General features: G+C 42.9%; 1 protein-coding gene across 1 annotated transcript in view; it reads left to right on the top strand.

Annotated features, from left to right (window-relative positions):
* Positions 1-14,167, top strand: part of LOC138582657 (proteinase-activated receptor 3-like) — a 67,587-nt gene extending 53,420 nt beyond the window's left edge. The window contains exon 2 of the mRNA XM_069654126.1: positions 11,967-14,167. Within this exon, the coding sequence (XP_069510227.1) occupies positions 11,967-13,006 (1,040 nt within the window). The 3' untranslated portion in view covers positions 13,007-14,167. The remainder of the gene's footprint in view (positions 1-11,966) is intronic.
* Positions 14,168-14,530: the final 363 nt, after the last annotated feature.

Here is a 14,530-nt window from a genome sequence, read left to right as displayed (position 1 = left end):
TAGAAGAAAGAATTAAGGTTTGATTAAAACACATGCTTCCATCTGTCATTTAGTGCAGTGCACACCATGCTCCTGCAGCAGCATGATCAGGCACATTGCACATGCACGGTGGTCCAGGCCTGACCGGAGCATGGCGCGGCTCGTGCCTTGTTGCCAAGCTCTGGGCATGAGGGGGACGTTGAGCATCACTTATAGGGGGAGCCCTTCATTTTGTGTTATACTAATGAAGCTTTGAACTTAGAATTTCCTTCCGCTAAGAAGGGCTAATTTCTGTTGTATACCAGGTAGACCGTGGTAATTCCTCAACTGTGCTTAAAAAAGAAATTCTGCCCTGTCCAGCAGAGACTTGCCCTCCTCCCACAGGCCTTTGAAAAGTGCCACTGACTAATTGAATATGTTCGGTTGTTAATTGACTTGAGAGCATAGGCTACTGCTGATTACAATGTTGCCTCTGTTATTATTAATTGTTATATTTGATTTTTAATAGATTAAAAAACATAAAAATCCTGCCCCGCAGCCCTTTCCCTCCTCAATGCACTTTCATAAAAAGAAAATAAAGTTTAGTAAAGTTGGGGTGGGGGTGAAGTGATAGGATCACTATACGTGTTTGAGGTGGATGTGATATATTCCAATGACTAGTAGTAAGCGATGATGACTCTCCTAGGGAAATACAGCTGCACTGTCATCCCAAAAGTTAAATAAGGCATTTTACAGCACAATTATCCGAAGATATTTACTAAAACCCATAGGATTCACGAGTGAAAGGGCATTCATGAAAAATCTAAACTTTAGGGCCTTCCTCACCTCCAGAACATGTTGAAAAATAATTTTGACCCAAACAGTGCATTTTACAAGCTACATTTTCTAACGAGAAATGTCAAACGTTAAATGTGTTACAGGCAGTTCAAACAACCGGTGTATGCAATTTGGCATGGTCGCTCATCATATGTTAAGCTATATTGGGCATCTTCCATCATTTAGACCTGCCACTTCCTTTCATCTAACCATCCCACGCAGTAGATTCTCAGTCACATTACACAAATGAGAATCCACTTGAAAGGGGCAGGATTGTAAAATACAGTTTCAGAGATCTCTTAAGTTATGCCTTATGCCTGAGACGGCAAAGCAGAGCTATTCTTCAGTCAGGCGGATCACACAGACTCAGGAAGTAGAGCTAGTGCACAAGATACAGAGATCCTTAAGGTTTGGCCAGAGTGCATACCCCTAAAGTGTCGCCCATTTTATGGGCAGGTAAACCTTATTGATACAGATCATGAAAGGCCTCCATAGGGTTCAAGAAACAGAAAAACAGCAAGGAAACACAATATGCCCCCAAATCATCATGAATTATTACCCAAATATTAGTTTGAAACATTCAGAAATACAATCATTTCGTTCTAAAATGTCATCTTCAATGTGTGTATTTATTTTGTACATAAATGCCAGTTTTTTAAATTTAGTAAATAATGCCATTTCATGATCAAAGCTTCTTCTTGTCATACTTTAGAAATACACGGTTTGTCCCTAAATTCCAGCTTCACATTTTTAGTTAAACGATAAAACAAGAGCCAAAAGTAAACCAAGAAACAAATGTGCTTGAATATTAGTTAATACGAATATTTATTATAGTGCAGCTGTCAACACACTATAGTTAAGCCAGTATCAAGTGCCATACGGTTCTGTGATTTTACCAAAACATTTACAACGAAAAAATACTGAATTTCTTTTACCCCCTTCCCACCCCCCATATATTTAATTGAAAATTCTGTATTTTTTCCTTAATTGTTTTGTTAATAAATACCTCTGTTTTTTTCTGGATAAAATCATTGGATACCGTGCCATACAAAACCCAAAAATTGAATTGCTAATAACTTTGACTTGCATGACGGATATGGCTAATATTTTGCTAACAAAAGGTTTGTCATGCCCCCCATATTCCTCTCCACCCATCCCCCAACCCCAAACTGCACATTGTGGAAAGACTTGTTAAAAAAAAAAAAAAAAAAACCCAATGTTTTCGGCCTACTGCCATTCATTTCCACATAGAGGAAAAAGTCCATATGAAAACGTTGGATGGAATCGGACCAGGCACGAGATGGGGTGGGGTGGGGAGTGTCTGGGTTTCTTCCATCCAATAGTTGTTAAAATATTTGACGGAGAAGGGGGTGCCCACTTATCCCAAAGTCCCAAAGTTATAGCTATTTCTCCCATGGTGCATTGCAGCAGAACCGCTTTTCAGAAATGAAGAAGCAGCCATTTTTTGTCAAAATTCTATTGCTAATAACATTTTACTTGCCAGGTGGATTTGGATGAAATTCTCAAAACAAGAGGTTTGTCAAGGGCCCCTGAAACTGTACATTTTGGGAACAATATGTTATCAAATGAAACCGTTATTAAGAAAACAAAACACCACAGTTTAACAATTTTCAGCCCATTTGTTTTCCTATAGAGAAAAAGTGCCCTTTTTGAACAGCCATACTACGGAAACTGCTGGTCAGATTTTGGACCAAATAAGAAACCACTTGGGCACAAAGAATTGACTCACATTTCTTGACCACCTTGGGATAAATGCATCCGGCAGTTTTTATTCAACAGAGAATGGGGGTTCCCCCTGCACCTTATAACCTTTACATTGAGGCTGAGAGAAGCTAATAACTTGATTTGCTGATTGAATTTGGATGACATTTTCTAACCCAAAGGTTTGTAAAGCCCCCCAACTGGAAATTATGGGAACGATTCATCAAAAAATGAAAACATAAAAACAAAGTTTTCAGCCTACTTCCATTCTGTGTCCCCAGCAGTTTTTGAACAAGCGTTGCATGAAAACTGCTGGGCAGATTTTTGCAGCAAACTCCCTCACAACCTCACTGAGTCTAATAACGGTGTTGACATCAGAAAGAGACCAAAATTATTTATGTAGTCACTCCTGAGGATCACTGATTGTTCTGAACGACAGCGCGTAGGCGCTATATAAATACCATTCACAATAACAATAGAAATCACATCAGGGTAGAGATTGGGAATGGGAAAGAATTTGAGGGTGGGTAGCCTGTCACAGGTAGCAAATGTTCAGTTGATCAGGGAAGGCCACGCAAATCTAACAAGATTACAGGGGCAATGCCGCAAGACGCGCTAAAAAAAAACATGAGTCTCACTTGGCAATGAGTGATATGGGGTAACGGGAAAGAGTTAGGGAGAGAAAAAGCAATTGAGTGGAGTGAGGGGACCTTGAAAAAAGAAGTGGGAAACATGTTGCGTTATTGTGGGAATTTCAGATATTGGAAATGATTACTGAGAAATTATCAAAGAATAAGGAGTTTGAAGAAAAAAAGGTTGATAATCTACAGTGCCTACATCTACAAGGCAGGTGGCAATAGGTGTTTGGTAACAAATTATTGGTGTGACATGGCCAGTGGCCATACCTAGTGGACCCAAAAAATATGATATTGGTGCAAAACGTGGAGGCCACTGGCCATGGATGAGGGCCATGGTTAGTGGGTCCAAAGGAAAACTATTGGTAACACATATACAGTGGCCAGAGCAGATAACGTGGCTAGTGCGGCAGGACGGTACTAAGTAAAGCCCTTGAAATTCAGTGAAAAAACTTTTTTTAAGAGAGAGCTAAGGTGATCAGGTTTAACGCAACAAAACCCCTGGAATGCACAACACAACTCAGTTTTCAATCAAGTCCACTTGGGAGAAGAAAATGTGTCACACAAACCAACCAGTGACAGGGGGTAGTGGCCAGGAGAGAGCCAGGAAGGAAAAAAGCAATTGAGGGGAGTGAGGGGACCATGGAAAGAGGAGGGGGGATTTGGTGAGTGCTTCTGAGGAAAGTGAAGTGTTTTGGATTTTTTAGCGTTATTGGGGAATACCGGGAGAACCCAGCAGACATGTGTAGTGCAATGCCGCTGTATGTTTAGTGTGTTGCCATCATCGGGAATCCCGCGAGAATGGGGAGAGGGTGAAATAAAAAACATATTTTTGCACCTGCAGTCCTCTCCTCTCCTTGGCAGGGGTCTCTGTGCCGAAGGACATGGCTAGTGGGCTTGAAATAATCCTATTGGTGCAACTTGTACAAAGGCCACGGCCAAAGACAGTGGCCACTGGCCATACCCAAAGGCTATGGCTAGTGGGCCCCAATAAAACCTATTGGTGCAACATATACAGTCGCCATGCTATTACAGTGAGGAGAATTGTAAATTTAAATGTGAACATTGACTATTTTCATAATACTTATTATTAAAATAAGTTCTAGTTCCATCTATTGTTGTTTTATTTTGTACTACTACATATATTATTATATTATGTTTGAAATACCTGCAATAGATTTACCAGAATCGGGTACTTTCCCTGCAATTAAGTATTGTAATTGTTTACTAATACATGAAATTCAAACCATTTGGATAACATTACATATTTGTATTTGAAAGTTTATAAGTATTACAAATGAATCCGCCACACGTAATCACATCATACTTATGTATCAGTGTACTGTTCCATTTCATGTTCTTATTATTAAGTGTAATAAAATATGTATCAAATGAGGTCAACAAAGATATTCTAACTTATTTAATCAGTAATGTCACATTTGATGATATTATCACTGATGTCATGTATGATGTCACAAGTGATGTCATTAGTGATGTCATCTGTGATATAATCCTTGTGGTCATAGGCTGTGCAACAGGGGGCGCATAGTTAAGGTGGACTTGCTCGAAATGCAATTGCTGAATTTCAAGGCTTTTGCTGCGTTAGATTGGATCACGTCTACTTCAGCAAGGTTTTTTTTTCACTGACTGTATATATAACTTGTTTACATAAAGTTTTCCCCAAATTCTAATAGTAATAACGTTTGACTTGCTGCACAGATTTGGATGAAATCGTCCCCGGCCCCTCGAAAGTGAACATTTTGGGGACAATTCATTAAAAGGTGGAAAAGTTATAAAGAAAACAAAGTAACGCTGTTTTCAGCTCAGCCCCATTTATTTTGCCATGGACTAAATATCCTTTCAATCAACACCCGATCGACAGATTTGCACCAGATAAAAAAACAACTTGAGCACAAAGTGTTTCAGATGTGCCTTTTGGTGATTTGGGGTAAATCTCTCCAGTATTTATTTAAAAAATGCAATGGAGAAGGTGGTGCCCCTTGCTCCTGAAAAACCTTTATATATTTCCCATGGTGCTTTGTCACAGAGAGGCTTTTGTTGACATGAAATGCCGTCTTTTTTTTTTTTCTTAAAGTGCTCAAAAGGATATTTGGAAGAGGGGCAAAGGGGTGCCTTCATAACAGGCTACAGATGGGGAGTGGGAAGGAGGACCACATTTTCAGTGAGGGAGTTTGGGCTGAGCTGGAGAGCCTGTTTTGGAGAGAAAATGTTGGCTTACCGGGGGGAAATCCTGCAAGAATCTCAGGAGAGTACCTCAGTAACATCACAAGACATGCTCGGAAAAGAAAATGCATCACACCGACCAAAGAGTGAAACTGGTAATGGGAGAACGTCAGGGAGAGGAGTGGGGGGACAAAGAAAAAAGGACAGAACACATGGTGTGTGCAAGTGAGGATGGGGAGTTTTTTGCGTATTTTTCATCACTGCAGGAATTGGCAAACATATTACAACATACTCTGCATCACTGTGGGAATGATTACCTGGAATAACATTCTCAGGAATAGAGGAAAGCCGCAATGGAGTTAGGTTGAAAACTTATTGTGAAAATAGAAAGAATGGAAACAATTAGCATAATCAATACCTTATGGACCACTAGAACTTGGCCATTATTTTTATAAACCTGCACAGAGGTGGGATCACATCTACTAGGCAAGGTTGCTTTGGAATACATGTTCCAACACATGCAGTGGATGTCGCCTAAGGCCATGGCCAGTGGACTCTGAGGCAGTTGGCTCTGTTTTCAATATTTGGGGGAGCATGGACTGTAGCTACTGCTAAAGGCCATGGCTAGTGGGACACTGGAATGGCCAAAGCACAGTGCACCTGTGCCTACCTGCCATGGAGTCGGGCTATGGCTAGTGGGATCTGGTTAGATACTAGAGAGAGGCATATGGGAATCGGCTAGTGGGCTGGGGCCACTGGCCAAGCCTTTTTTAAAACCATTCTTGCAAAATGTACAGTGGCCACAACCAAAACTATATTATAACAAAACCTTGAAATTCAGTTAAAATCGTTTAGTTAAGAGAGAGGTAAGGTGATCTGATTTATTGAAACGAAACCCTTGAAATTCAGGTGGTGTGGGAAGGGATTAGACTCTTAACTCTGAGCCCCCCCTGTTGGAAATCCCGTGAGCAAAAATGTGATATCACGGAAGGGATGATAGAAGCAGAAGCGTGTGGGATATATTTTTTGTTTATACCTAACTTTGTGGTATTTTATTATGTGGTAAAGAGTGGTATTTTACGGTGGTAATATCTCTTGTGGTAATTCGTTGGGGTGTCTCTTTTTACATTTGTGAGACTAACTTCAGAATATTGCCTAACAACAGTTTTTACCAGGGTTACTTCCTCTAACAAGATACTGGAATTTGTACACTCAGGAGGGTAAGTTTTCTCCTCACAGCAATTTATGTACAGTGCTGCAGTTTGCCTTTGTGGCTGAATTGCAAAAATCATAAACAACAAATTGAAACACCACACATTCATTTGTTTTCCAACTAGATAATTTACAGCAGTTATTTCCCTTTGGGATTTTTCTTGTCTCCCTGTGCTCTTCAAATAAAATGACCGACTGCCCCAAAAATGCATCAGAACACCAAGTAGTTTTGTGATGTGTGTTTTTGTCATGACAGATAAACTTATCAATTATAAAAAAGGCATTTTTCACAGCATGAGTGTATTACATTGAGCAATGGCACATTTCACAAATAGAATGAGTTGTGACCAGTCTTACCCATCCGACCTTGAAAGTGAAGGACTTGGCAAGAATTATATTTGAGAAAAACAAAACTGTAAAGCCATTCATGTAAATTTAGAATTGCATGCACTTTTAATATTGAAAACACCACACTTGAAATGATCTATCCCTGACTAGCTGATCGACAGGCACTCCAACCCCCTCACTTTTTGACCTATATTTACCTAGAAGTTGGCGATATTCCTGGCTCAACTGAACATGGGAATCCCTCTCAGTCTGCTCGCCAGGTCTGCCCTGTGGTTGCGTAGATAAGCACTCGCGTAGATAAGCCCATCAAACGGCTCTCAGTCTGTCTTTTCTGCCAGCTTGCTGCTAATCACCGTCCCTCTCAGCACAGTGTCCCAGGATGTCTGCCTGACTACACCCACTCATAGCCCTTTTAATAAGTTCTCCCTATCAATCAAAAGAAACCCTTCCCCTTGACCAGATCATACCACTGAAACCCACGTGATTTTATTGTTGGAGATCAATAAGTTACATCTCTTCCTGAATTTCCTGCACACACAATGGCCTTCTTTAGCAATACCCTCCTTCGCATATTTCAGCTTGCCACACAAGCTCATGCTGCACGTTTAAAACCTCATTGAACAGAGCCACATGCATTTCAAATTTGGATTCAAGTTATTTCCATATAGACTAATTTGCACTAAATGTTAGGGACATGGTACATGTTACTGGGGTTGGATTAATTATGGTGACATTTTAATATGTATTCGTTTTAGTGCAAGCCAGTCGATTGGAATATCATCCTGTACTAATAAACACTTTTAAGCATGTGCTTTGTATTTCTGACCTCTGTGTAGTTTCCATCATGCCCACGCCTGTGGCATTGGCAACATATGCCTTGTGCATTTCTGTCTGTGACTCACCCTACAGCTACGTAAACTACACGCGCATACTAAACTAATAAGACCCTGTAATTCAAAGCCCCCCCAGCTATTCAGAGCCCTCATCAACTTCTACAAGTGTGAGGGAGAAGCTGGAGTGGGAGGAGGGAGTGATCAATGAGAGGGAGGAGAGAAGAAGCATGTGGGTGCGGATGAGGAAGAGCAAGCCATCAAGTAGGGGGAGGGGAGAAGCAGATGAGTGAGGGGGCCTGGAGTTGAAGGAGGTAGCGATCAAGGTGAGAGAGGGGAGAGGCAGAAGCCTGAGGCTTAGAATGGAGTTATAGGAGGGAAAGCTCACAAGGACCACAAGGACTGGTGGACTGATAACACAGGAGGTAGAAAACGTTACTCAGCCAGAAGTTAAGGAAATTCAACCAGTCTCTGTGGTGACAGTGGAAGACCTTTCCCTACAACTTGATGAGGGTTCTGACCCACACCTGGCTGGCAGGAGCCAGATTTGAGTCACTGGCAAATGTGTGTACATTCCCTCTATAGCTGGGAGGGGGAGTGACAATAATCACTGCAGCCTGAAACGCCACCCAAGGCATAACGGGAATAAATCAACCATCACCTGGACATAAAGTTACAAAGAATGGGAGGGGCAGTTCTCTGTCACATACCACGACAGGAGGATCCTGGACCTTGGAAACCTCAAAACTCTCAATGACTTTGCTTGAAGTGTTTGGGACGATACAATCATGCCCAGAAAGTGTGGCAGATGAGGGCACTTGGACCCAGGGCCTTGGACCTGCATTACATTACGAATGAACATTTCCCCCTCCTGGGATTGCTTTTTCTTTGGGCCTTTGAACTCTCATAGTCAGAGATGCCATTGCTCTTTTGAAACCTCTGCTATTGGCTGGCATCCCACCAATGCTAATTGTTTAGTAAACAAAAAGGATATCCCATTTAGCAGTCTAATTTCTTCTGCTGATCCCCATGGCCAGTGACAGGTACACATAACAATACAATTTCCTACCCCATATGACTATTTACCCCTATCGTATGCCAAGATTCCACTTCACATGCCCCTGCACTGCCGCATACAAGTATACAGCACCGGTTATGCCATGAACTACCAACGCTTGCCAAAACAGCTTAATATGCCCAGGTTTAAGCTCTTATACCATTAACAGCTTCATACGCCTAGATTCAGTCTTAGATGTCCATGCAATGTTACCATATACCAAGAACAGGACCATATGCTTGCGGTCCCTGCCAGATGCTGCAGGTCCGTAATAGGCTTAGAACAGCTTCCTCTGCCCAGCTTAAGCATCAGCTAGAAACTCTTTTTCTCTCACTCTCTCTTTTTTTTTCCTCTGACTCGCCTTTCTCCACTGATTTAAGACTTTCAGCGCCTTCCTTCTTGCATACATGTTCAGGTATTCACTGCAGTGTGGGGATATCCAACAAGTATCAGAGGCGAGCCATCATTCCGGTACTGAACTCCAGGCCGTGTGGTGATAGTCACTGGAATGCAGCAAGCCTTCGCGATTGGGCTGAACCACTGTGCTGGTCCTGCTCTGGCACAACAGGGACTTGACTGAAACATCCGAGAGACCCAGTGAAACATCTCCCCTTCCACCAGCGTGTACAATGCACCCAGTACATGTACTCCGTGCTCGACTGTCATTGCTGCTGCACTGCATTGGCACTGTTGCAACTCTGAGCAGCTGGGGGGGCTGTACTACCCCAACACCCGGAGTGATGGTGACAGACACGCGGAGGTTCAGGAAATAAACGAGTGGGCCATCAAGTGCCAAGGAGGACTCGGAGCAAGGTCTGATGCATTAAAGAGACCACAAAGCCTTTAATCACAAGTTACTTCTCCACCAGAAACTCAGGGGTTGAAGCCATTTGAAAAGATTTCAAATCGAAAAACATCCGTTGGTTACACAAGAGTTGTAACTTATAGATGAGCTGGGGGCAGTGATCGAAGTGAGTGGGAACGGTCGGGAGCGGTGTTCCACTACTTTTCTTTTTTCTTTTTACCATTCCTCTACTTTTTACAACCATATTCACAATCCTGTATAGAGGGTTTGTCCATTCATTTCCCTTGCAAGTGTAAAGTTGTAATAGGAGACTTAGTTACTAGCCACTTAGACTATTGGAACGCCCCGGCCGCAACACCATATCACATGTTACGCTATGCTTCTGCCTACCCTCTCCCCTGCCGAGACCACAGTTCCACTACATTTTTCGGTACACTTCTACCACTGGCTGGGGGCACCTATTACTGACCACCTGAGAGTGGTGGTGTTTCATTTCTGCGCAGTGAAGTACCGTAAGCACTTAGAGAGCAGCAACACGCTGGAGGCGGCATTACTCCGGGGCTGTGGTCCTGTTTGCAGGAATTATTTCTAGTGCCAAGCAACAAGCTTCCTGCACAAAATCAAGGGAAACTGAACAAGAGTTGCACGCTTCTTCTGAAACCACTACATTTGAAGGCAAAAAATAAATGTTGAGGGTCCCTCCATTGAAAAGTGAGGGTCTAAATCGAGGTTTTGGTATGACGCAGCAAAGAAAAGCAACCAAGATACCTTTGCGCACCGCACATCATCATTAGAGATTTATTTTTGGTTAGTAACTGTACAGATTTATGCCATTATTCTGCCAGTGTTAAAAACACAATTTTACGTTGACTGCTCTCATATATGTCTATGCTAGCTGCACCAATATATACTAGTATTACAACATAAGACCCTATATTGCTTGGGCCCTTAATGCCAGTGATGATACTATAAGAAAACATGTTCATGTTGGCTCCCCTCATACATTTATTTTTACATTTGTAGAAGCGTGCAAAGCCCTTATGCATCTAGGTGATGGTTGCAGTCATATGCCAGTATCCCCACGTAACAACCTCTGTTGGCTTTGTTCTTAATGCCAGTAACCATATGCCATGCCACAGTAAGAAAATGTCCTTGCTGGCCCCATGTAAGAATACTAATCGGGTTGGCTTTGCTCTTAATGCCAGTTATGAAGTCCATGCTGTAGTGAGAAAGCATGTTCTTGCTGGCTGCACAAATGCCACTCCTTCCCCAGGTAAGAACACTCATCATTTTGGCTTTTCCCTTAATGCATGTAACAAACGACATCCCACAGTAGGAAAACCTCCAGGCTGCCAGCCCCATTTTAGTACACTCCAACCCCTCTGCCACATCATAACATTCACCAAGTTAGCTTTGCCGAAAAATGGCAGTAAACATGTCATGTCATGTCACTGAAAGAAAACATCTATGCGCCAATACTCCCTGGGCCCCTGCCTTGCATCCACCCACATTCATATCCATTCATTCACCAGTCACCCAACCATAAAGCTTCCCTCCCAATAATTCACATGCTCACCCAGAACCTTCACGCGGCAAACTCACTCACATGTGCACTTAGAGAGTCATATCCGTACCCGTACATGAACACAGGCATGCATACATACACATCCTTGCACACACACATACAAACATTGTTTTTCATACCGGTTTCTCTCCAGACTCGACGTAGCGCTGCTCTCCGGGCAGAGGCCTTGAGCTCCAACACTCCATGGAGAATCAGGGATAACTTCCTGGTTCATCGCATGGGTGGTTTAGCAGTTGTGCCTTCATCTCGTAGCCACCTCTGCTGCTCATCTGCTGACTGAGTGGCCTCTGCTGCTCATCTGCTGACTGAGTGGCCATATACAAAGTGTGGGTGGGCCTTGTCCACTCAGGTCTTACCCTGTCTACGAGAAACTGAAGAGATATCCAGAGAGCAAAACACTATTACTTACAAAAGTATCAAATTATTTTATTTATCATGATACAAAAATTTGAACAAGTCAATTAATGGCATACCCTGTCTACGCCTACTCCTTTTTGCTGGTATGTATGTGGCAATGACACTACCCAGAGTTGGCTCTTGTGGAGGAGGCGGTTGACCCCACCTGATTACCTATTGAATCTGGCTTCAGCCCCCGCACCCGCTCAGGTCCAAAAAATCTCTTACTCAATGCTGTTCAGTGGAGTTGGCTATGTATTTGTATGAAAAAAGAAAAGCGGGGTGGGGAAGTGGTTGACGGGGAAATGGAACTGTGTTCAGTTCATAAGGTTCATGTGATCTTGCATCTGGCTTTTTTCCTTGTCTGCTGAGTGATTGCCCTGTTCTCTTTCCTCAGAGCCTACGTCACGCAGAGGAAGAAGCGGACACAAGCTTGATAATTATTACAACTGCAACTCTACAGAGCATCACCTGAACACCACCCAGCTAAATTGGCTCACCTCACCTTTGACCACCATCCTCCTTCCAACTGTCTACTCTGTTGTGCTGCTCGTCGGGCTGCCAGCTAATGGCCTGGCCATCTGGGTCCTTGCTGTCAAAATCAAGAAGGTGCCTTCTAGCCTTTTCCTCCTGAATTTGGCAACTGCTGATCTCTTCTTCATTTTGGTGCTACCCTTTAAAATCTCCTATTACTTTCTTGGAAACAACTGGCACTTTGGGGAGGCTCTGTGCCGCATGACTGCAGCCTTCTTCTATGCAAACATGTACTGTTCCATCCTCTTTCTCATGTGCATCAGCGTAGACCGCTACTTCTCCCTTGTGCACCCATTTAAGGCCAGAGGGGCGCGGGGGTGGAGCAAGTCACTTTTCATTTCCTTGGGAGTTTGGGTCATTGTGGCAGCAGCTCTAGTCCCCTTTCTTTTGGTCCAGCAGACAATTACTTTTTCAAATGTGCCCATCACCACGTGTCATGATGTCACCACTGTGTGCCACAAAGAAGACTGGCTGTTCTACTACATGTTGGGCTTGGTTATTGTGGGGTTTGTCATTCCCTTTGCAATTGTACTGTTCTGTAATGGTTCCATCTTGTTGACCCTTGCATCCAAGAGAGGGAGCCACCGCCGGGTGATCTGGCTAATCCTCCTTGTGTTGGGCACGTTCCTTCTGTGCTTCACCCCTAGTAACTTCCTGTACTTCTACCAGGCGATGGACCACTCTCTGGAACGCCGGAACCAGCTTTACAACTGGTACACCCTTGCCCTTGGCCTAGGATCCCTCAACAGCTGCATAGATCCCTTCATCTATTACTTCACATCCTGGGATTTTCGGGAACTGGTGAAAGCCACAGTGTGTGGCCAGAAAGAGAACCAAAGAGTTCTTTCGGGTAGGACTTCCGAACCACTTCTTCAGAAGAAAACCACAATAAACAGCCAGTAAAACGTTTGGCAGTTCACGCACATGTCAACATTCATCATGCTTAGAGAGTGGAGCTGCCTGAACACAGAGCAAATGTCAGCAATGATATCTGAAGGTGGGCAGAAACCCACACCTACCCTGCTGCAGCATGGTACACTGTCCAGACATTTCCCTTACACAACAACTTCTGGGATAGGTACAAGGCAGTGAAGATAATGGTAAATCAAAGAGCGATTTGGAGATTGAAATCTGTGGTGTGTCACTGGGTAGGGAAAAGGCAGACAAGATGGGAAGGGCGCTCCTTTCTCTGCAGTAAAAAACTATGCAAAAGATAGGTTGCTGATATTCTACTGACTATAACAGGATCACGACGATGTTAAACAAAAAAACATGGACAATGTGTAATGCCTAGAAGCTGTGAATTGCTGGACAGCCTTTGCTTGGAGCTTAACTGCAACGTTTGCAGACCTTGTGAGGAAGGTTGCCACACCTACCGTGTAGGAGAACTGAAAAGACATTCATAGACGTTTATTGTTCCAGGTATATTATGGTGGTAAATCGTTGTATAATGGCAGCTGAAAATGAGGACATATGATTGGCCAAGCAATGTAAATGAGGACACATGAATGGCCAAGCAATGTACCTTGAGGGCATCAGGCCATGGGCAATTGGAAAGCAGTTTATGAAATGCTAGGTGCGCTCCCCTGGGTTGAAATTGAACCTGAAACCTTAGAATCATGACGAACTGTGCAAAGACAACCATATTCGTTTCTTAAGAAAATGTAGCCCCATTGTCAATGCCATGGTTGTGATGCTGGTTGAACTCAAGGATATGGTTAGTAAACACTCTTAAGTGGCAAGTGTGAGTTATTCTGTGACCCAACTATCTACACCCTCCTCTGGGGAACTCTGTGAAGGTGGTACCTCCTGCTCTTACCTCGAGGGAAAACAAACGGAAGAGGGAAATGAAACGAAAGACCGAGGAGACCTAGGAAAAACAGAAGCAGGAAAAGGGCATTGTGGGCAGCGGGGTTCTGACAATTTTGGTGTCCACTACAGATTGTGGATTGGTGTGATCTGCCCATGTTAGTGTCCACTATGAATTTTGGATGATAATGATTACTGTTGGGTCTCTCATGATTATGGCTTTATACAAATAAACCCAACCATTGTTTTCTTTTACTGATTCATGTCGTCACCCTATGTATGCCAGGTTTACATTTTCCATTAGAAAGTATATTTTCTTACTAGAGAAGTATATATTCTATTAATAACAGAATTTCTTAAGTGCCAGGTTATTATGCAAGTCTATGCTAAAAGGGCGAGCATACTCGCCTTTGGCACGTAAAGGGTTATTATCATTGTTAACCATAAATAAAACTGCTCAGTTATTAGTGGCATTTGCAATATCAAAAATACTATTTGGTATGAACGTTTTTACTATATGGCGAGAGATAAAGGAACTTAACACCTAAGAAAAAAGTGCAAGCAAATCGTATGACATGCATGGCCCAGTAGTATAAAAATTAGGAGCCCCTTTTTACA

This window comes from Ambystoma mexicanum, chromosome 3q, assembly GCF_040938575.1.
Source record: "Ambystoma mexicanum isolate Mex_15411 chromosome 3q, UKY_AmexF1_1, whole genome shotgun sequence".
Lineage (NCBI taxonomy): Eukaryota > Metazoa > Chordata > Amphibia > Caudata > Ambystomatidae > Ambystoma > Ambystoma mexicanum.
Note: the sequence above shows the minus strand (reverse complement) of the source record. Positions and strands in the feature narration are given on the sequence as shown.